This window comes from Antechinus flavipes, chromosome 3 (assembly GCF_016432865.1).
Source record: "Antechinus flavipes isolate AdamAnt ecotype Samford, QLD, Australia chromosome 3, AdamAnt_v2, whole genome shotgun sequence".
Taxonomy (NCBI): domain Eukaryota; kingdom Metazoa; phylum Chordata; class Mammalia; order Dasyuromorphia; family Dasyuridae; genus Antechinus; species Antechinus flavipes.
This window is the reverse complement of record NC_067400.1, coordinates 445,737,161-445,761,775: the sequence shown is the minus strand read 5'-3', so window position 1 is coordinate 445,761,775 and position 24,615 is coordinate 445,737,161. Positions and strand designations below refer to the sequence as shown.

Genomic DNA, 24,615 nt, shown 5'->3' with positions numbered 1-24,615 from the left:
TTTTTCCCCTCTGTGCCAGTGATTGTGAGGAGAATTCTTTCCTGCAAGATAACTAATTCAGCCTTGCAACCATCCAGTTATTCAATGCCTCAATATAGCAAAAGGTACTAATTGAATTTATTTTCTGATTTTTATGCACCTCCTATAAGGACTGACTATAAACATGTTAGTGTACATTTTACATGCCACTTTGCAAGACTCTTCCAAAATATTCCAACTATCTACAATCAATAAGTTTAACTTGTCCACTGGCCTTTGCTTTTCTATTTTTTTTCTTTTCTCTGCATTCTTGAAAAATGTTATTTTAATCAAATAACTCATGAGTCTGTATACGTTATACCTGAGTAATTTCTAAGTAAGATCATTTAAAAATTCACAAAACCTATCTTTCATTCAAATGATGGAGGCAAATGGTTTGGGGAATAAAAGAATGTAGTGTAGATGTTATCATTATTTTGAAAAACATACCATTGTATCACTTTTACATGTATAAACCACTAGACCTTAAAGGTGCAGCTGCCATTCTCTTTAAGCAGAAAGTTAACCTCCTAACTAATTATTTCCTAGGAGGTTAAGTTCTTTCCTACATGCTAAAAGTTTTCTTAACACTTTCAGATCACTTAGTGAGTCCTTGGGTATCATTTCCCTACTTTGCTGAAACAATATGCTGTCTTTAGTATTTAAAAGTGCTGTTATTTCTCTAGTACATGACACATAATGTATGTAACTCCACCTTTGTTGGATTTCCATGCCCAAGATCACATGCTTACAGCTAGAGTTAGGGAGAAAAGCCTGTGACTAAAAAGGCCTAGCTGATAAAGGAACCTTGTCCTAAGATTAGTTCATTTCTTTTTTGAACTGAGAATGCATGCGACTTCCAAATTATTAACAACCATTCTCAGGATTGAGTAACTTGGTCTTTTTTTTTTTTCAGCAAGACTTCAAAATGCCTCAATTGTGCTGGGTTACCAGATATTCACATTATGTATTATTTTTAAAGAAAAAAACTTAACTCATATGCCAAGGAAGTCCCAAAGCACAGAAGGCCAAGGCATGAAGTTAATTAAGTAAAAGCTTCTATGTGTTATGTATGTATGTATTGTATATATGTATATACACATATATACATATATTTCTAGTACATGTGTGTATGTGTGTGTATACTAGACACATGTCTAGTGGAACTAAAGACCCAAATCTTTATTAAGTAGTTTAAAAATGACCCAACAAAATTAAGCTAAAACATGGTTACTTTTTTATTTAAAGAAAAAAAATGATATCTTAATAAATACTGCAGGAACATTAACCAAACAAACATACAAAGTGACTTCGACATTTAAAAAATGTAATGAATGTTCTGTTTTATAACAGTTATAACTTATTTTCTTTGTACAATATTTAAATACAGAAAGCACTTGCCAGCTATTTTTGTAATACTGCCCAAAGCATAATGCTGCATCAATCAAAGCATATTATGTGGGTAAAACATCTGTATTTTGTGGGAAATGACTGGAATGGTATTCTTGCAGAGACAAAACAAAGTGCTTGTAAGACATAGAACCAAGTGTTGTAATTACCTTATTCTCCTATTCTGCCACATTTTAATGGGAACACAGCTTTAACACTTCAAAAATGAAGTATCATCATTGGAAAGAATGCTCGTTTTCAACAAGCGCCAATAACGAACAGGTCAAGTCTATCCTTCTTTGAAAGAAGCTCTAAGAGGAACTGGTGAGAAAACATCTGCAAACTGTTTTAGAGGCTGATTTATTTTCACCTGACATGAGAAATCAGTCCAGAAAAGATGGACTTGGCTGAATATTGTTACCACAAGTTCAGCACTCACTCTACATATGTACATGCTTGTCCTATAGGATTGATGCTATATCCAGTTTCCACTTGGGAGCCCTTAAAGCTCTGTTGTACTTTTGGCTCCTTCTCCTATGAATGCTATTGGAAGAAAATGAAATAAGTAATACTCAAGGGTCATCAAATATGGACATTTTGGAAATTATCCATGTACCAATTTTACAACTAGCCATGTTGACTTGAATTTGTACTCCCAAATTCAGAAAACTTTGCTTATAATCTGTGCTTTTCTGCTATCATTCCTTCACACCATACATAATCTGGTTAAAACTATCTAAGATTTCTTTTTCTCATGGATCCTTCCATAATCACAACTCACAGAATTTTTTATATAACTTTGCAGTTTTATCTATGATGGCACAACCCTACAATGTATTTTCTAAACAGGGCACAAAAAGAAAACTCAGTGTATTACCACTTTTCAAATGACAATCACATTGAAGAAGAGAAACATAAAACTGAATAATAACTGGCAGACTCTACTTGGTCAATTCCATCTCTCATTGTGCTAGTCTGCAGGCCTTGAAAAACTGCAAAAGGCTTTATTCACAACTATCTTGTTCAGCTATCTCAGGAAGGCAACATTTCAAAGCCTCATACAGCGTTTCCTCTCGATACCCCATGGGTCTTGATATAATTTCCATTTTAATGATGAGCTGGGAGGAAATTAGATCACATCCTCTGGAAAACTAAACTCTAAGGTCACAGTGCCAGTTCCCCAGTGAGGAGGGTGTATTAATATTTTTAAAAGGAGATTAAAACATTTAAAAATTAAATCAATGCAGATAGCCATGAATAGATTAAGAAAAAAAAGCAAGCACCAGACAGGGTGTGATTTTTCTTCTTGGAGGTACTCCTTCCCCTCCTCATCTATTTCTAGAACAACTGAACCTCTCCTTTTAAAATAAAAATTTTTTTTGGCATATCTTCCAAGTCACATTTTCAAGCTCTTCAAAGTCTTCTCTTCCCATCACTTGGTCTACATGCTGAACCCTTAAGTATAGTATCCCACAAAAGATGAAGAATATCCTTTAAAATGGTCGCTAAGCCTCCATCATATGTCACTTTGGCTGCGTACTCCATTCGATCTTCACCTTTTTTCATTGGATTTTCTTGTCCTCATTACAGAAATCCAACACATTCACATTACTGTGCAACTCTTTGCTTTGTCCTTTCGTAAGTCTGTTGCAACTGTGGATAGTTCTGGTCTGCCAGGCATATGTGAAATCCGCTTTGTGGCCCTTTGTGATTTGTTTCTCTTAACATTTTTATTTGTCTTATTTACACATGCCAAGGTGGCAACGTGGAAAATGTCTCTTACACTGTTTTCTGACTGTAAGGCTGAGCATTCGATATAAGTAGCTGCTCCAATTTGTTTGGCCATGTTTGCACCCTGGAAAGAAAAAAGAGGACATTTCAGTCATGGTATCTCTTCTGCTGCTTATAAAATCACAAGATTACAAAATTACTTTCACCAAATACCATAGGGAAAATTATTATTCTAATTGGAATTAACCTTCTTTAAATCTTTTAAGAATATCTGCAATCAGGACTTTAGCCAATCAAAAGGCACAGTGTTTAGAGATCTTTCTTCTTTCCAATTAATCAAACAATATTTACTGAGCATTGTGCTATCAGTGAATTAGGACAGCGAAAACCAAGCTAGTCACTCTAAGGTGATTCAAAGAAACAAGGGCACTTCTAAGGAAGTGATTCATCATAATTATCAACAGCAAGAGTAAATAGTTATTGAACTAGTGGCAGCTCTCCCAGGTCACAGCAAAACAGAGCGAGCCTATTACATCACTTCTTGGACAACCCTTACTAAAGAAACCTGGTGATCTGAGTCACAAGCACCTGATTAAATTTTCCATTTGACTTTGGAAACTGAGATCTGCTCCCATTCTAAGACCATAATGTTCATTTTCTCTAGATTAAGAGATTGTTGGAACTAGAAAGAACTTCAGAAATCATGTAGTCCAATCTCCCAACAGTATGATTGAAAGAAAAGATGAACAAAGAAGTTAATTGCCAAAGGTAAAGATGAACAAAGAAGTTAAGTAAATTGCCAAAGGTTAGACAAGGTCATAGTTATTAGCAGAGCCAGAATTCAGATTAAGACTTGACCTTTCTACCACAACACAAAATCTTCTTTGACCAATTCTGTTTTGTTAAAATAAAAAGGAGAGCAACTGAGTAAATAGATGCCAACCAAAGTATGAGGTAGAAGTTAATTTTTTAATGGCAAAAACACAATATGGAAGAACATACTAAACATATAAATGTGACAGGAACATCACATTTATCTTTATTGCCTCTTTGAAAGTCATGCTTTGAAATGTAAAACAAAGAGTTTCTAAAGGTAGATGACCCCACCAATGTGTCCAGATGGCAAGCATATACACATGACCAGAACAGCTTATTCAAATGTTCCCAGCTTTGCTAATTTGAAATACAATCTGCTTCCATGAAAATAAAGACCAAGTAGAACATAGAGGGATTATAGTATTGAATGCTAAGTAAAATTCAAGATACTTCAAAATAAACTTTTTAGTGCTGGGGTTTTCCAAAGAAATAACTGTTAAAACAGCTTCTCCTAGCTCCCTCTCTGGAATAATGCCTACAGAAATTGTGATCTTCTAAAACAGTCTTTTATGAGGTGCTCAGTTTAATAGAAAAGACCTTTTTAGTAGTTTATTATGCCATTAACTATAAAGCAACATTAGCTCTCTTAAAAATTATCTTTGAGTCCGAAGGGTTACTATCTTAAATCCACAGAACTCATCAACTGCAGAGATACTGATGGGGGCAGAATACAGGTGGCTATGTTTGCAGTGATACAATATCAGATAATCTGTATATAGAATGAAGTTGTATGCTATCCTTGAATTACAGTTCATTCTGGCTGCATCTTCTCTATGGTGTGTATATACAAACATATAAATAATAAGATACATGAAGGAATTCATTGCAAAAGGGCTCTGGTCTTTTAACATGGCTATTTTTTTTTAAACAAACTAGAACAAAGGTGTCTCTTTGGAAAAAATAGGCATCTGGATGGTAAAGTGAATAGAGCACTGGGTTTGAAATTGGGACTACCTGAGCTCAAATCCTCCCTGATACTTATTAGCTGTGTAACCCTGGATAAATTCCTTAAACTCTCAGCACCTTCATTTCCTCATCTACAAAATGAGATCCCAGGAAATCGTTTGGTTCTAAAAAGAATAGTATTTAAATCTACTCAAGGTCAAAAGACAAAAAGATAAACAAATATTAATATGTTGCTGTTCAGTCAGTCATTTCTCAGCCATGTGTGACTGACTCTTCTTGATCCCATTAGGGAGTTTCTTGGCAAAGATAATAGAACAGTTTGCCACTTCTTTCTCTAGCTCATTTTACAAATGAGAAAACTAAGGCAAACAAGCTTAAATGACTTGCTCAAGATCACTTAGCTACTAAGTTACAAAGTTATTTGAACTCAGGTCTTTCTGACTCCAGACCTGGCACTGTGCCATTTAGCTGCTCCTGTCTTAACATGTTCGTCTTCATATTAACAAAGTTACTTCAGGATATAGCACTTCTTCAAAATTTTGGACTAGAGAGAATTTTTGATTGGAGGTGGTACCGACCAATGGGAAGCATCTTCTGGCAGTTTTACATTCATATAGGGAGATACACAGTTCTTTATGTTTAATCAACATTCACAATCAAAGGGATAAAATACATACCTGATCATAAGATACTGGTGTTTGCCTGTGATTTGAAAGTTCTACTAATGTACTAACATCTGTTCGAAGATCAGACTTGCAGCCAACCAGCAGCATCTTGGTATTAGGACAAAACTCTTGAATTTCCCCTTTCCACTGTAAAAGAAATGATAAGAACATTAGAAAGTGTATTTAAAGGACACTATCACTTTATCAACAAAACCCTTTTTTATCCTGCTACTAGAAGAATGTTTTGTTTGGGGCAAGGAAGTGAACTGTCTTAAGTTTCTAGATAAACTCTTTAAACTTTATAATTTTAGGGCTGGCAAGGACCTCAGAAATCATAAAGTCCTAACTCTTCCTTTTACAGAGGGGAGAGATTCTAGCCATTTGCTCAGGGTAACAAAGGTAGTAAGTTTCTGGGCTAGGAGGGGAATTCTGATTTTCAGATTTCAAATTATTTTTGAAAATGGTTGTAATTATATTAAAGAAAGCTAACACATATTCTTATTATCTGTTTTCCCTCCCCTTGATTCATTATCTGCTCATATTATAAGAGATATATTCTTGGGATTTGTTAGACATTAAACAATTTTTTAAAATTATCAAATCACAAATAGATATAGCAGGAAAATGTCTATTAAGTACTTATAAATGCCTAAAATGTCTAAATATTTTGAACCAGTATTTTCAAGGTCATAAGATAATTTCTAGGAGTTGATTCAAGTACTGCAGAATCAACCATGTCACAGAATTCAATCTCTCACCTCTGACATCTATCTTGATGACTCAGATGCTATTAAGATAGTCTCAAGCTTATGGGACCAACTCATTACGCATTCTTAGTCCATGCCTTATAGTGAGGCCTCTGTGAACAAATTCAATTAGGAATAAAACTCTTTAAAGGTGTTGGGAAGAATACTGAATAATTAATAACCTTGATTTTTAAGTTTTGATTATGATTTTCTGTGTGACCCTGGGCAAATGAATTTCTTTGGACAGTCTGTAAAATGGGAATCAGTCTGACTGGTTAAGTCTTTCTTCAGCTCTATAAATTTATGGTCCTTTTTAAAATTTAATTAATATAATTCAATTTGGGGCTCCTTCTTTTGGCAATACTTCAAGGATATGATTTCATCCACATGAATACCCTGTTAACTGAGGCAAACTGCAAACCTTTCACATCTTAGCAGATGGTTTTCATGAGTTCCTTGGCCAAAAATATTAACCGCCAGCCTTCTGGTGATAAGCCTCTTAGAACTTAGCTAGTCCCCAGGTGACAGAGCTACAGTTCATCTTATAGGTTATATTTTCAAGCTGATGGGATAGGTCAAAGCTGGCACTCAGTTTGTAGAGCCTTCTGGAACCCAGGGTCACCTCCACACTATAGTGAAGCACTACAGTAGTGGCAAGATTAGTCACTGGTTTAAAAAAAATGACAAAAAACCCTATCTTCATAAATCATGCAGAGCAGAGCTGCCTACATTGGCAGTTGCTTGGCAAAAGTACCTCATTGCTCATTTGTTTGTCTTGGCCAATTCAAAAGTAAACAGGGACAACCTCTATGGATAAAGTCCTGATGTCTGCAAGGTTTATCTTTTCAGTCCCCATCTCTTCCTTTTTGCATTCTTTTCCCCATTCAGTGGCAGCCCCTCCCTACCACTTCAGACAGCCAGTGCCTTCCATTCCTCTGTCACCTTTTCCCTAATAACAGGAAAAGTTGCTGACTAAATCATATATGTTTGCAGACTGGCTAGTTACATTTTAATTGAACTTCATTCACATAATTTTTGTTGTTGTTGTTTTAATCTCTAATTGAAAGAGATCTCTCCTCTTATTTTCTCTAATTGTAGAAGTTTTGCCAGGAGCCACCATAGTTTTTGGCACCCAATAAGTGCTTAATAAATATTTGTTAAATTATTAATAAAGGAGCTTCAGATATCAGACAAAACAGGGATCAGAAGATTGTGTGTGAGGGAAATTTGAGAGATGTTCTAAATTATGTGGGGGGTTTACTTGGTTGCATCTGAAGATACTTTGAGTATTTTCAGGTTAACTATGTTAGAGAGAAGGCTGGGCCATGTTCTCTATATTAAGATATTTCTCCACAGCAGGATAGATGGGAAGAAGGGGCTATACTGGCTAAAAATCTCTTCCTCATCTGTGGAAGGAACTTTATCCCTTTATCATGAACTTCTTTCAGGATTGGGAGCCTGATAGCTTAACAAGCTCCCAGTTGGAAGTACAACCTGGGCTCATTTTGACCTAACCTATTCATAAGGCTTCCACATTTGTAGAAACTTGAGATCACAGAACTGAAATGTCCTCATAGGCCAATGTTGTCCTTAACCTTCATTTTACATGTGAAGAAAGAGAGGCATCCCCCCCAAAAAAAAAATTTAAGTGCCTTGCCCAAAATCACACATATAAAGTGTATTTATATCCAGGTACCCTTACTCCAATGAAGCACTTTTTTCATTGTACCACAGTACTTATAACATTATTGATAGTTTTTGGCACATGACATTTTGCCCATTTTTATACTAGAATTCACCATTTACTGTTTCTTCTATTATTGTCCTTGGGTTATGAATTGTCTGATAAAAGTGTTATGTAAGATATTCTTTGTTAATAAAAGTCTTCCTGAAAGCACTATGATGCCTGAATGTGGTCAATTTATACAACTTAAAAACTAAGGAGAAAATAGCAAGCTTACATACAATCAACAAGAATTCTTATTTTTGCTAGTATCTCTTTTACCAAAGTTTTTTAAAAAGCTTCTAAAAGTATATACTATTTCATAATTTTATAAAAAGTTTTTCTGAAGTAAAGAGATTATCTGCATTTATAATACAACACACTGTATAGTATCTATAATAAAGAAAGCTCATGATGTTGGTATGACCAATATTCTCGACAATCTAATTACCAAATCTAAGCCAGGATCTTAACCTCTGTTAAAATGAACTCTTCAATAAGACTTCTATTAACAAGTCATAAGGCACTAAAATGTGTTCAAACTTTTCAAATACTTGCCTTTTTTAGGACACTGTCAAGAGTCTCTGGTCTACTGATGTCGAAACAGATCAACACAGCATCAGAATCAGGATAGGAAAGGGGCCGGACATTATCATAATAAGGAGATCCTATAAACAAATGAAGATATTTCAATTTAGACCTTAAGGCATCTCTTTAGAGACATATGTTTATTTTGCCCATGTAAAGTGAATCCCTTGCATGTTCAAACATATTTGCTTCCACTTGATATAAATATCCCAAAGTAATGTTAATACTAGTTCCCACTTGCATCCTATTTAAGGTGGCGCTCTCTCTCTCTCTCTCTCTCTCTTTCTCTCTCTCTCTCTCTCTCTCACACACACACACACACACACACACACAGCAATTGTATCAATAGCTCATTTTTAAATTTTAAAACATAGGCTCCTACTTATATGTGATCCTTTAAAATAATTAATAACTAGAAGGACTCAGAGGTAAACTAGTCCAAACTCCCTATCCTGCCTTTTGGTTTTACTTTTTTTTAATTTTCTTTTTTTTTTTTTTTTTGCTTCCTGATTTTACAATGAAAAATTGACTCCAAATGAAGTTGAAGCACTTTCTAATGGTCACCCAGGTAATAATAAAATGGCAGTAAAATGAAATCAAATCCATTGTGCTACAGGCCAGAGGTCAAGGAGAATAGAACCAAAACTCTATTAAAAAGATAGCTACCTAAAATAATAATTCAAAAGTATATTTCTTGTGGTTTTCAAAGTATTTGATACTTATTGTCTTGTGATTTGATGCTTAACAAAAATTTTGTTTAAGTAAGTACTCTTATTATTCTCATTTTATAGTTTTGGAAATTAAGGACAAAAAAAAAAAAAACAGACAGGTCTTCTATATACCAAGTCCAATTATCATTTTACTTACATATCTTCTACTATACCCAAGTGTTTTCTCTTGTTCTCTAAAAGAGGCTAATATTAAAATATGGCACAAGTTTTAAATGAGTTGGTCTCCTCATTGCCTCTGTAGACGGGAAGTATCAAATAAACTTCTCTGAGAGAAGACCAATAATGAATGGAGATCCTTCTCTAGAACCCAAAAAGAAAGAGGTCAAAGAGCATAAAAGTATATAGTAAACTTAGTTGTGGGTAAGTATAAGGTTTAAGTTTAGTTTTTAAATTATTTGAAAAGTCAAAAAAATTTCATGATGGACAGTTACCATAGTTGTCACACAGCATACTGTCTTGGATAGTAATATCATAGATAGAAAGATTGATTGAGGTAACTGGTGGAATATTGTCATACTGTATTAGCAACACCAGAAATACACTATACTCTGAATTAACAACTTATTATTTAACCACTAGAATATTTATACTTCTCAAAGTAATTTTTATGGAATTTTATGGAAAATTCTATAGGGTCAACATTTCAAATGATTTCTCATTTTTGACATGCAGATGTTTTAGAAAGGATATGTATTTCAACTCATTTTAATGAGTTTGAAAATTCAACATTAATATATAGGAATTTAACTGCAGCATATAAGAAGAAAATTCAAAGCTCAAAGTTTTATGGCTTTTAAAGTCACAAAACTTTTTAAGTTGTAATGTTTCAAAGCAAGCTATACTTCTGACACTACTTTTTAATACACAACAATTAATCTACCCTTCAAAAGCTAATTAAACTAGAGATAATAAAAATGAGGTGAGTTGTTTTTGCAATTTTTAGAAAAGCCAATTTAAAAAAAATTTCAGGGCAAACTTGATTCTATTTAATAATCCAGGGTTGGATTCTACTTAATAATTGTCATTAAGCAAAGTAAAAAGGTTTTTTCCCCAAAAAGCATTTTAGATACTTTAGATTTTCATTTATCATACCAAATGTGAACTAGATAGTTCAAATATTCCTTTCCCCATTTTAAAGAAAAGAGCAACTAAGGCAACAATGTGATGAATCAGAGGCAGTATTTGAACCCAGTCTGTCCTGAAACTAACTATGGCATCATATTGCCAACTTGGAAACTATTAAAGGCATCTGCTATCTGAATACTTTTCTGTGTATAAATCTGCTGAGTCAAGAGGATCACATGGAAAAATTCAGCTATTCCATTTGTTTCACTGAGATAACCTAGAGCCAACTGTGTTCCTGTGAAGCAAGAGGAAAAGGAATGTGTCAAAGATAAAAGAACAAGAGTGTGAACAAGTGAAAAGAGATCAAGCCAGCAGTTTGCACAGTTTACAGTTGCTTCACTCTCTGGCCAGGAACAGGCGACCTGATGTAGCAAGAATTGACAGCTGGGAAATGCTTTGTCTTTGCCCATGTACACATAAAAATAAATCTCCTGAAGGTCAAGGGAGTGAAAGGGCTACCCATAAGGGTTCCTTCACATAATGTTTCTAAGAGTGAGAGCACCTCTGCAACTAGAAGTTAGCTCTATATCTATTAAGATCATGATTGGAAATATTAATCTAATAATGTAATGATACAGTAATGTAGAAAGTTTTGAGTAAGAAGCTAATAGACCTTGGATGAGCCCCTAATGCTTATGGTATTCCTATTTATTGCCTCATTTTGACTTTTAGGTTCAAATTATCCAAGTCATTGTACTTTTACTATTTCTGGGTTTGAAAGTTAATTTTTACAATACTCCCTTTATAATTCTTTGTTAATTGCTTTGTAGCAAAATCTAAAATTTCAAAATCAATATCAGTATGTCCTTTCTCCTTAATACATATAATTCTTTCTCTTAAGACATTCCCCAAAGTCAGAAGGCTAATGAAAATCCTAGAGGCCTTCCCAGCTATTCATAGTTAGCTTTTAGAACAGCCTACCAAGAAAATTCTGTAATTCTGACTTAAAAAAAATCTACTGTATTCTCTTTCTTGGATATGTCTATCATTTAAAAAGTCAGTCTTCTCTCTGGGAAGATTTCAGATTTAACTCTAACCTGAAAGGACAGGATCTCTGAATTCTTTCTAACTCAAGAACTCTAGGCTACTGTAACTAGTCCAACCCTATTCTTTCCTTATCCTTTTCTGTCACCACAACAATTCTTTACTAATCTATAAATTAGTATTAATTCAGTGTTAAACAAGAAAGAGATACTAAATCTGGAGCTGTATTCTTATCACATATACTTTTTTTTCAATTTCAATTCCTCATTTGTAATATAAAAGTATTTCCAACTGGATGATGGTGTGCATAATGCCACTTAAATGTATTTCTGTGGTTAAAACTTCTCCCAATCCTTCTGTGTTAAAAACTATGAAAATTGAATTCTTTTGTGACATTGTTACAGGTTCACTGTTCATATCTGAATATATTCAGATAGGAAATCTTTTCTGTGAATTTTGTTAAACCCCCAGAGAACTTCCAAGATTTAGGTTTTGGCCCTCTGTAAAGAGAATCTTGAAGTTTATCTGGTTTATTAGAGAACTTTTGTATACATTTATTTAAAAAAATACTAATTAAGTATCTACTATTTATCAGGCACTCGGCTAAACAGTTTTAAAGCTAGAATCTCATTTGGCATTCTGAACAACCCACTGAGATAGGTGGTATCATTACCCCCATTTTACAGATGAGAAAACAGGCAGACAGAAAGGTTAAGTGACTTGCTTAGGGTCATATGTCTAGTGTCTGAAGTGAGATTTGAATTCAGATCACTATCCCACCTAGCTGCTTTTTAAGTTAAAATAAAATAAGTTAATTTAATTAATTAACTGAATTTACTTTAGCACCCTAAGATTAATAAAGTACTAGATATACATTTATACCATCTGAGTCTCACAATGATCTTGGGAACTAAATGCTGAAGTTATTATTATCCCTGTTTTACTGAAGAAGAAATTGAGATTGAGAGAGATTAATGAAATGCCCATGTTTACAAAATTACTTATTTAGTGGGGTAGAATATTAATCCACACTTTTCATAAAAACAATGTTCAAGGAAAATAACAAACTTTTTTTCAGGGAAGTAGCGTGAGTCTTATCTGAAGTAATGCTAGGTAAAAATAATGATATAACACCATTTTTTTTTTTGGTGAGGCAAATGGGGTTAAGTGACTTGCCCAAGGTTACACAGCTAGGAAGGGTAAAGTATCTGAGACCAGATTTGTACTCAGGTCCTCCTGTCTTCAGTGATGCTCTATCCACTGTGCTATCTAGTTGCCCCTCACTACTGTTTTATGCTAAGAAAACATGTTTCTTCCTCAATAAAAAAGAGTACAAATTGTGGAATGACACAATTCTGTATTTCTTCATGTTAAAAGATGTAAATGTATAACATAGCTATGACTAGTAAAAGCAGCTAGATGTAAGGAAATACAGCAATACAAGGAAACCCACCCAGAAAATCCATTTAGTTAATTATGCTCCCTTAGAAACTCTGTAGTAAAATTTTCATTTTGTATTCTCTAAGTTTTCATCATTTTTAAGGTCAGTCTTAAAATTTTCCTTGAAAGCTGGTGCTGTTCCATAAAAGAAGCAAGAAAGCTGTGAGACTGCATGCTTTAATCACTAAACACTTGTTAGATAACTTAGAGTGCAAAGAAAAACTGAGAATTCCAGGAATTCTCTTGCGAAGTGAGAAGTCACATCTGGAGGAGAAAACTTTACCAAACTAGGTATCAAAAGAGCTGTTCCTCAGCAGAAGGCATTGAAGAAAAACCTCATCACCAGTATCAAGTCCCATGGGGGAGAGTGGCGTTTGGGGAGGAAGGGTGGTGGTGATTTTTTGCAGATTTTTATGTTGCCTTGCAAAAACATCTAGCATAAATTAAGAGCAGAAGACAGCAGAAAGAAAGTGAAAAAATTCACCATGACTCATGAGTTGTTTCCTAAACACTTGAGGCAGAAATAAATCAATTTTTATAATTTTAAGTGTCTGTCTTGAGCTACAAAAGTCCACTGAAGTTCTATTTGTCCCTTTTTTTATTACTTGCTTTCACATGAATTAAAAGGTTCAGCTTTTTCATTGTGTCATTTTTCTTAGGGTGACATACTGAAGTTTTAATTAAATCTCATCCCTAAAAACCCTTTCATTTTAACCTATGAGCTTCTTTCAAAAGGAATCCCCCCTTTAAATACTAAATGGATCAGTATACCTAAAAATCAATATAAATATTTTTTAAAAAATAAATAAACTGAAGAGTTTGCCTGAGAGTGATAAGTTCAGTAATGCTTTTTATTTTCTTTCATGGGTCAACTGAGCTACAGTAATTGTAACTTGGCACATGTAAGTGGCAAAGCCAAAAAGGCCTTTTGAAAGTTCATGCCTGCCCATCTTTGTCTTTAAGATCATTAATTCTGGGTGAGAGCAAAATTTCCAGCCCAAGAATAGTCACAAAGTGCCTCACCCTGAAACTAATTCTTCAGACACATACCTGTCTGCTTAAGTCACAGCTTCTCAAAGATAGAACAGACCATATATGTACATAATTAAATGTATATATACAGATTCCAGCCCAAAAGGGAACCTGTGTGGATCTACTCACCATACCAATTAAAACATTTTGAAGCTTTAAAAAAGATTGTTACTAAATGCTCTTCTGATTCAGTATTTCTTTATAGAAATACGAGTCTTAAAGTGGATTTAAAGTAAGAAAACTAAAAATAGGATATTTGCATATATATTTTAATTTGGGGTAACTAGCAAGAAAGCATTTGTTTTATATTGTACTGAATAAACAACTAACATGTGTAACTGTGTGATTTGACCTATTATAAGATACAGTTTCATCATGCTGTCACTAATCTAGATGAAAGCTTCAAATTATCAAGAATTTTAGGAATGTGCATTAAGTCTACCCAGAACTTTTGGATATGGCTCACTAAAAGATTTTGTTCAATTCCTCCCCCTGCCCTCTCTCCTCAGTCCCACCAAGCTGGTCTGCATTTTTGGAAAAGTGCCAAGAAGGAAAGAAGGCAAATATGCAATACCCTCTAAAGCTTTCTCAATAAAGCATTTTTGTTCATTTCTCCCCCAGCCCCATAAAACCAGAATGATAGAAATTGTGTGCAGATTTCTCTTGAAACAATTTGGAGAATAATACGACACTATAAAATGGGTTGAATACTATTATTTTTAAAGAATGTAAGTGATGTAATCTTATAGATTTTTTTCAGCTTTATTCAAAGTACAAAATTTATTAAATCCTAAATCAATTTGGCTCCTGACAACAAAACTGTCATTTATAGATGAGATGAAGTTGTATCATCTTAATAGGGATAAGAAAAACTCATCATGTTAATGAGGAACCAGTCTTGTATCACTCTACTCAGTATAATTTTTAATAGATCACTTTCAAGTCTAGTTTGAGAAATGAATGGCTTTCAAGAACCTGGCTATCCATCCCCAGGGCCTCTTGAGAATTTATAGTCAAGCCTAACTTCCCCACACAGTCCAAGTAATATGTTCATCCCATTGAATAGAGTACTTTCAGGATGGTTAAGAACCATTTCAATAGAAGAATTGGTTGTTCTATAGGGACTGTGAATAAAGTTGCCAATTGGTGGTAGCCAGAGGCATTTGAAGGGCATTACAAACTGGCTTTGGGAAAACTGTTTCATTTTACATAGACCACTATGCAGTCATGAACTAATCTGGGAAGCTATTGGTCCTTGGTGTCACATCTACATGCAAAATTACTGAATTAATGAGCAAACATCTGGTTAATTTAAGTAGAATCAATATGGCCAATCTGGATACCTTATCTGAATGTGCAAATGCTACAAATAGATAAGAAAGGATGCAGTTCTAAGTGGGGTTAAAAATGAATCTGAAAAAAAATCTAAATCTCTAGAGACAGGTGCAGATCGGCAAGTATAATTGAACTTTGCTAGCCAACCAATGGTTTCAGTGGGGAAATGCTCTTATGTGGTCTGATGCATCTGTTAGCATATTTAATTGGGAAGCCAAGTGCTGTTATCCTGTGGAAACTTGTCATCAAGATAGAGATCTGTCCTCTTGCAACCTATTTCACCTATGAAGTCAAGCACAGTGAACCTAAGTCAAGGGTCAAGTTTAATCTTGGGACTCAGGCTTCACATACCATTATTTACCTTTTGACGGATTTATTCTTTCCTAAGGATGTGCCTTTAATTTTACACCTAATATTTACCACGATAAACTCTCATACTTTCTCTTTCATGCTCCCACTACCAGAAAACTAACCTTGCTTTCAAAACTATTTTATTTAAGTGAAAATGATGCTTCAGCAGGAGTAGCATGCAAAAAAGGGGCAGGGAGAAAGTGCTTAAAATCTTTAAGACATTTATCTACTGAACAAACAAGGAATAGCTAGAAAATACAATGGATGCTGGGCTTGGAATAAGGAAGACATGGGCTTGGAGTCAGGAAGATTTTTGTTCAAATTTAGCCTTACACTATGTGACCCTGAATAAGTCCCTTAACCTTACTTATCTGGAAAATGAGCTGGAGAAGGAAATGGCAAACTACTCCAGTATCTTTGCCAAGAAAACCTTAACTGGGGCCACAAACAGTTGGACATGACTAAACAAATAAACAAAAATGGAGGGAAGAGAAGCTTCTGAAATAATTGTACTATATTAGGATTAGCACTGGAACTTGAAGTCCTTGGTTCTTAGTCCTAACACATTTATCATCTAGCTGTGGGACTTTGAATAGTTCATCCTTTCTAAAATCTTAGTTTTCTTATCTGTTAAACGGAGGAGAAGGAATGACTTCCAACTTTTATTTATATATTATAAGTGCAAAATAAAAACATTATTTTATAAGTGGTAAACATTTTGGTTTTCATATAAATGGAAATATTTAGATATTATACTATGATACCAATGACATACAAAACGATAACTAACATGCTTTGTGTTGCTCCTTAAATAGTTTATCTCACATATCTCAAATAAAACATTCTTACATATTGGTGTGCTTTTAGAATGTTTCCATGGGGAGAAAAGGAGAATCAGTCTTTATCATAATATAGTGAAAATATCATTGGATATGAAGACCAGGGACTTGGGTTCAAATCCTAGCTCTACTATTTATTATTTGCACAGACACTGGATAAATCTCTAACTCTCAAACTCCTTATTTGAAGGAGGTGGACTAGATCTATAAAGATTCCTCTAGATCAAAATCCCACCAATGCACCAAGTCAAATCCTATCCATTCTTAAGGGATAACTCAATCCTTTTTCCCTCATGAAAACTTAATACATGCATATTCAAAGTGATCTTTCTGTGCTCTGAACTTGACAAATTCACTGTTTTATTATCATTCATATAGCAATTAATGTGAGAGTACCTCAACATTCCATATAGATATTATTTAACTTTTCAACCACTTATGAAAGGGACTGCAACTTATACTTTCATATCTCCCACAATGCCTCACACAAGAGCCCTGCACATAATAACTGCTCAATAAATATTGGTTGATTTGATAATCACTGCTACATTTCTGCCCAGATGTTCCACACATTGTGCATATATGTTCAAATCACAGTAAAGTTAATTTGTTTTGAAGCCTCTAAGGCTTTTCTGGATTTAATTATATGCTAATCCCCAGCACTGCTGTAACATTTCTGGCCCTGTTGAGAAATATTTCATTAGAGTGCTTGTCACAAAGTCCATGTTTCAAATTCAATGCATAAACTACAAATGGGGGCTATAAATCCACAGGCATATTTTCTGAAGAATATTTTCCTTATATAAAATGGAAATATATATTTAAGTGCCTAATTGCCTCATGTGTGGACTTTTAAAGAATGTTTTTTAAAATGCTAAAAATTTTCAGAAAATATCCAATAATTGTTAACTCAAGCTTGTATCACATGAATAATTTGAAAGATTTCCAAAAGATAGCCCCCTGGAGGTTCCTAGTAGTCACACACAATTTTCATTTAAAATTATTATCTTTAACCAAAATATGAATTACTTCACCTAGGTTAAAAACTGACATGAAGTACTTCAGAAAATAACTTCTAATTAATATATATCAATGTTATAGGTTGCTTAGAAATAGTTACTTGGTGATCTTCTAATGACCATTTTGTATCAGAAGGCCATGAATTAACTCACTGTAGTAAATATGAAACCTCCAGAAGCATTGGAAAATGTAAGCCCAACTCTTGTCTGATTTGACTACACACAAAAAAGTACAATATACTAGTAATAGTTAACAAAAAGCATTGTTCTGTCCAGTGCCAACTGGAGCCTTAGAAATTCCTGTGTAAGGATTAACAACTCAGTTTTATAGGGGAGAAAAGAGGATATTGGAAGATATGATTTACCCAAAGTTACCCAGCTAAGTGATAGAGACAAACCACAGAGTTAAATTTAATGGTATTTTTGTTTTCAAATCCAATGATTTCCCTATTATACAAAGCAGATTCATATTTAATAAACCTATAACTTATAGAAATTTAATTGCATTTGGAAATTATTTAGGTTGTAGATCAACTATTAATAAGATGGCTCTATTACCAATAAGGAAACACCAGAAATATCGTGTACACTAAAAATCTGTATACCAAGCACTTCAAGAGTTCCTGCTAAAATGCTGCTTCCATGGAATCATGCATCAATCTTTTGAGCATGTTCTGCTCATCTGTTGGATTTGCTATTTAAGCATACTAGAAATTGGTAAATTCCCTCTTGTGGTAAATTCAATTAGAAAACAATTTCTCCCCTAACCACTGGAAATGGATCCACTGGGCAGTCCTAGCTTTAAAAAAGGGGAAAAAGTCAGATAGTATTTTTTCAGGGCTCACAAATAAAAATGGAATTACTACAAGTTCAATACTCTAAGTGAAATCCATTATATCTAATAAAGCTCAAAACAGTGGGAGATTTACTTCCTTCTCCCTGATAGGGTCAGACATAATGACTTCTATTTTTTCTGATACAAAAAGTAATCTAAACACCTTACATTTTGACCTTCTTTTCTTTCTCATTTTAGATTATCTCTTGCTTTTAAAATAGTATTTGTGCATGACTGGGAGAAAAATAGCTGAGACAGAGCTAATTTTGAAAAGTTTTAAAATAACTAAATCTAACTTTCAGACAATGAGAAATCTAAGCTTACTTTTTTTTAAAATTGAGGTTGACAACAGTTGGCAAAAATAAGCAAATATAATCCAGAGGGACCAAAGATGTACAATTATTTTTATAACCTGAAACAAACAAATGTTCTTGGTGGGTAAGAAAATGTCAAACATTTGTCGCAAAATAATCCTGTTCAAACATTTGTTGTGAAAAGCTTGAAAGGAAATACAAAATACTAAAGTTACTTCAGATGACTCCTTGCTGATGCAATGATTCCAGGTTGAGTGCACTGACCCATAGCATTGTTCTTTCTATATGTGAATGACAAACTTGTCATTTATTTGTGGGATAGCCTATTCTAAGAATTGCAGCACAGCTTGGTGATTTTTATGTCATTAAGTACTTTTTAACTTATATGCTACACTAAAGTTTTACATAATGACATTTTCCCCTTGTGAATAATTTTTTTTTTCTGTAGATCTAAATTTACCCAAAACTTCATTACTAACCCTTAAAAAGATATTTTCTTCACCTCAGTTAATTTGGAAGCTAAACACACATGAGCTTTATGCTTCATTGAATAAAAATACAGATCTCATTTCAGGTGATTATCTTTAATTTAATGAAAGGCAATGTTTATAAAGTTGCCAACCTAATGTAGTTTCTTTGTGCACTGATTATTCAGCTTCTGAGTGGTAATAAACACAGGGAAATCTAATCTTCTTAGTGACTCTATGCATAAATAAATATGAACATTCATAAAATTTGCATGTTTGTCAAAGTCTGTCAAAAGTCTAAAATGTTGAATTCTGAAATTCTCCCACCTAAATTAAATTACTCTTCACACGGGAAGGAATATAAAGATTGTTTACAATAAATTTGTCTTCCCTGCGTGCTGGAAATACATCTTAATTTTTTCATTCCTTTTGGAAATAGAGAAAAAACACCTTGATTATACAGTAGATTCAAAAGAAACAACAATGAGAGTTTCTGTGGAATAAGATAGACACCACTTAGATTGACAGTTGCTTTTAAATACACCTCTTTCCCTCTTCTAAGAAATCAAGCTAGTTGCATTCTCAAGATTTTCAGAGTCTGGCTCAATTCACACAGCTGATTTTTAAGGTCAGCTTTGTAGTGTTAGAAAGGTCTTTAAGAGGGCATGTTATTCATTAGGTTTTAAAGTTTCAAAAGAAAGGATCTTATCATAATTATAGTAACTGATATTTATATAACATTTTGAGAATATACTTATTTTAAATTGATCCTTACAGTAATCTTGCCAGATATGCCTACAAATATAATCCTCATTTTATAAACAACCTGAGATTAAAGCTCTTTTCTCCTATTCACATAACTATTAAGAATTAGAAGTAGAATTTGAACTAAGATTCTTTACTCTAAAGTTACATTATAAAGTTGCCAACCTAATGTAGTTTCTTTGTGCACTGATTATTCAGCTTCTGAGTGGTAATAAACACAGGGAAATCTGTGATTCAGCATTGATAGATGACCCACAAAATCTAAAATCAGAAGACAAGCAATTGTCCTAGTGAAGAGAAAGCCCTGGTCAACTGGTTGTCCTTGCAAACTATCTTCCACTGATTTCTTATTCTTTTGTCTTGTGCTTGGTGACCTTGGAACAAAGGGGGAGGGGAGTATCATAACAGATACTACTCAAATCAATTTGCCCAGGATAAAGCACTGGATTTGAAATGAAAACATCTAGAGACAAGTTCATTTTGAGCCTCTTATTAGATATGGGATTTGAGTTGTCACGCCTCTTCTCTAGGCATGTTCCCTAATCATATGAGATTGAAGATGATCTGGTATGGTAGGATGGTATGGTAGGACTTGCACACTTTATTTAAGTGTGCATAAGTAGGAAGAGAAAAGCAAACAAACAAATATATATAGAGAGAGAATGGTCATGAGATCATAGAGAATAATGCACCCTTGTTAATGTAACTTTAGAGTAAAGAATCTTAGTTCAAATTCTACTTCTAATTCTTAATAGTTATGTGAATAGGAGAAAAGAACTTTAATCTCAGGTTGTTTATAAAATGAGGATTATATTTGTAGGCATATCTGGCAAGATTACTGTAAGGATCAATTTAAAATAAGTATATTCTCAAAATGTTATATAAATATCAGTTACTATAATTATGATAAGATCCTTTCTTTTGAAACTTTAAAACCTAATGAATAACATGCCCTCTTAAAGACCTTTCTAACACTACAATTCTATAGGGGCTAGAAGTGAAGGTGTCTTGTCAAGGGTAATTATCATTCATCGAACTAGATCAAACTGGTTTTCCTACACAGTAAGAACAGCAAAATTCATGGGGATAGGAATGTTTCTTTGATATAGGTGTCTTAGCATAAGGAAACTCCTACCAAGGCAGGTAGACACCTTTTTTTTTGTAATTTGGAGTCCTAACTGAGGTGCAGGGAATCCTAGATAAATTAAAGATGTGTAAGAAGCTGGTCTTAAATTCCAGTCCTCCGAGCCCCAGGCCAGCTTTATCCACCATTTCTCTCATTATCATGGGATCATGGAGTTTGTAGAAAGATACGAACACGACTTTTGGGTGAAAGACCAGAAAAGGAATTCTTAGAGAAGATATTCGATATGATAAAAAGAAAAATAAAGAAAAACACCTCTCTCTTAATGTTCTGAAAAGCCAACACTTTTCTTGCTGCTTTCTCACTTTCTAATCCAGAGGAGAGTGGAATCCCCTGGGAGAAAGAAGGCAGTGTGGTCTCAGCCCCTCCTTCCCTCTGCCGGCCCCCTCAGCACATGGTGAGGCGTTGTGAAGTGCCTGGCTCTCCAAGTGGAAAATGAAAAGCTGCCCATCTGGGCTGGGATTGATTGTAGCAAAAGCGGAGTCTGGCATGGACTGCAGCTGAGAGAAGCTTTTAGGGAAAGGGGACCAGCCTTTGCCTCCTCTCCCCCACTGTGCATGCGCGGGCTTTATCCCTGCTGGAAGCCTCGGCTGCCCCTTTTCTAGCTTTCCATATTGTGGTTCACATGGAGAATCAGGACTGACCACACTGCAGAGAAGGTCTACAGCTAGACCGCTACCAGCAGGTAGAAGCCGAGTGTCCCCCGCCTACTCTTCCGGGCAGCACAAATATCCCTCTGGGGCAGATCCGACATGCCCGCACTTGTCTCCTAGTTAAGTCTTCCCTGAAGCTTCCCACCCAGTCCGATCCTCGTGGCAGCTCAATTTCGTTCCGGACCTCCCATATCCCCACTTAGCCAATTTCTCCCTGCTTGCGCTCATCTTTTAGCGTTTTAGCTCTCTTTTAAATCTCTAGTCCAGCTTCAGATGCGCGCTGCAGGTTCTATCCGCAAAGAGTCTGGGTAAAATTCAGAGTCCTCCCAGAGGGTGGCTGGGGACAATGCTCAGCACTGGGTTAAGCCGCCTCCACATCACCAATCACCTACCACTTCCCCCTCCCCCAGTAAGAATCTAGGAGACACCTCCCCCAGACAATCCGAGTCCTTTGAATTCTTTTGCTTATTCCTTATCACAAACTGTCCACAAAACTTGGTTATTTGCCCTCCCTACTTTAAAAGCCGTGACAAGGGGGGACCAGAAGGCAGCAACCAAGTTCTAAATTCAATGATCCCTTTTAAAAGGAATCATCCCCAAAATTGAAGCAGAACATAAGGATAATACAGACAACCCTGGCAGGGATGATTTTATCAGCATCTATCATCTCTTAGTCCAGAGTTCGGAGGACTGAAGTGGGCCTCAAACTCTACATCTTATTCCAGGTTGCAAAGCAACCCCTAAAAGGAGGGAAGCCCCAACCAACTCAGAGTTTTCAGTCCCCCTCCCCCTCCACTACTCCGTTCCCGGCACCTCGCTGTTGTACAACCGCCTGCACATACTTTCCTGTCATCGTCACGAATACCAGAGATTGCCTGCGCTCATGTTACTTTCTGGTAGGTTAGGATTCCACACGTAACCGCGCCTATTTGGGGATTTTCCTTCTCCTCCCACAACCACTACCACCTCTCCCGATTTTCCCTCTCACCCTCCTAGAAAGCCATCAAAGTTACATAGAGGTGTATAACTGGATACAGTACATAGTGGGAACTCACTGCTTTGTCATTTCAGATTCAATGACCTCCCCCCAAAACACACAACACACACACACACACACACACACACACACACATGCCCTAAGGTGTGTTGGGGAAAGGGCCAAAAGCTGAATCACCCCTAGCTAGATCCCCAATCTTACGACTAGAGACTTTTAGTCCATTTCTATGTGCAGGTCCAAGAGTGCCTGGGTTACTTCATGGATAGTTAAAAGCCTACAATCATTTCTTTCGGATTTCTCTTTTCTGAGCTTGGTCTTCAGTCCCTGCCTCTTCCTCCCCCTCCTTCCGCTTTATCTTCCTCCCCACAAAGAAATAAAAGGCATTTGTTGCTGGATTGAATTCATTTCGACCGGAACGCGGGGATTACTCTAGGAGGAAAAACTTAAAGGAGGCACAGTGGCTTGGGGGGGTGGGGGAGGAAGGAGGGAGGGGGAGGGGAGAAAGAGGGAGGAATGCCAGAGGGCGCGCTGACCTCAGGGGTCCATGGCACTGGCCCAACTCTTGCCTAGGGCACTTAATCGCCCAGTCTCAAATCCAGTACTCCCTAACACCCAGCACTCCAATTCTCAGATAAAAGAAGCAAACCCCTATCTGAAGACAGGTTTCTTTTCTTACCCGAAGTGTCCCACAGGCTCAGCTCTATCCTTTGTGTGTCAATTTCAAAACTGGCCGTATAATTTTCAAATACTGTAGGGACGTAATTCTGAAGACATACACGGAAAATACAAGGAAAGAAACAAACAGACCAAGAGAAAAAAAAAAAAAAAGGTTATCTTAAAAGAAATGGCACCAACAAAATCCCTCTCCCCTTAAAATAAACCTCACTAAACCACAAAGACACCAAATACGCACAAAATCTCTCTCTCATAACGGCCCCAAATCCCCAAGACTGACCTCCCCAATCAAAAATCACTTCGATTTCACATCAGCCTAAACCCGCTTAGCATCTTCTTGCCAGATGAAAGACAAGTTTTTAACAGCAAAGAGATTAATCGGCAGGCTTCAAGCCCCAGTGCCTTTTTTTTCCCTGTTCCTTTCCCCTTTTAAGGGATCTTACAAGAAAGGGTAAAGGAGAGGGGAGACTAAGGAAGTTTGGGCATTAAAGCGATCCAAAAAAAAAAAAAAAAAGCCCACTGCTCTCTAGTAGCTTTGAATCCCTCCTGGACAGTGGCAAGGAAAGCTAGACATACCTCGGGGAAGCAATCCTTAGCAAACACATGAAGCAGCGCCGTTTTCCCACACTGGCTGTCTCCAACTACCACTATTTTGCATTTCACGTTCTGATTAGGATCCATCATAGATTTACTGTTTAATTTCTGACTGGCTCTTCTCTCCTTCATTGATCTTGCCTTATTTCCTCTTGGAAAAGAAATCTTCTTTCAAGAGAAAAATTTATAGAAATCTTTGCCAAAAAATAATATACATAGATATATCACAAATTACAAATGAAGAGGGTGATCAGAACCCCCGAAGCGCACAGGCGTTGTGGAGTAGAAAACTCCCTTGGAAACAAGTTTTATATCCCGGATTCCACACCTCGCCTCCCCAGTCCAATTCCGATCAGAATGCTTTGTTTCACGCTTTCTGCTCGGCTTTATATGCCGCGTCTTCCAATCCTGTTCTTTCTCAATGAGAGAAAGATACTGATCCGCCTCCTCCCCTTTTATGGAGCATGGGAGAGTGCAGTCTCCTTGCCGGTAGAAAAACTGTATATAGTGCGCCCTCTAGGGGAACTGCTTAGAATTCATTTCAAGGCCAGACTCCCGAGGATTGACTGAAATCCTTTGTAGTGTATTATTCCAGTATGAGGCAAACTGTCTACTAATTACAGCAAGTGCTTGCCTCCGGGAACAAACAAGTGGGAAATAGAATCCCTGGATA

General features: G+C 35.7%; 1 protein-coding gene across 1 annotated transcript; it reads right to left on the bottom strand.

Moving 5' to 3' along the window:
• Positions 1 to 1,232: 1,232 nt before the first annotated feature.
• Positions 1,233 to 24,287, bottom strand: RND3 (Rho family GTPase 3). The gene is made up of 5 exons (XM_051986451.1): positions 23,925 to 24,287; positions 23,350 to 23,437; positions 8,613 to 8,722; positions 5,598 to 5,732; positions 1,233 to 3,262 (listed from the first exon to the last, which is right to left on the bottom strand). Exons 1-5 carry the CDS (start codon positions 24,072 to 24,074, stop codon positions 3,011 to 3,013), a joined length of 735 nt encoding a protein of 244 aa, XP_051842411.1. The 5' UTR covers positions 24,075 to 24,287; the 3' UTR covers positions 1,233 to 3,010.
• Between the last annotated feature and the right edge of the window lie 328 nt (positions 24,288 to 24,615).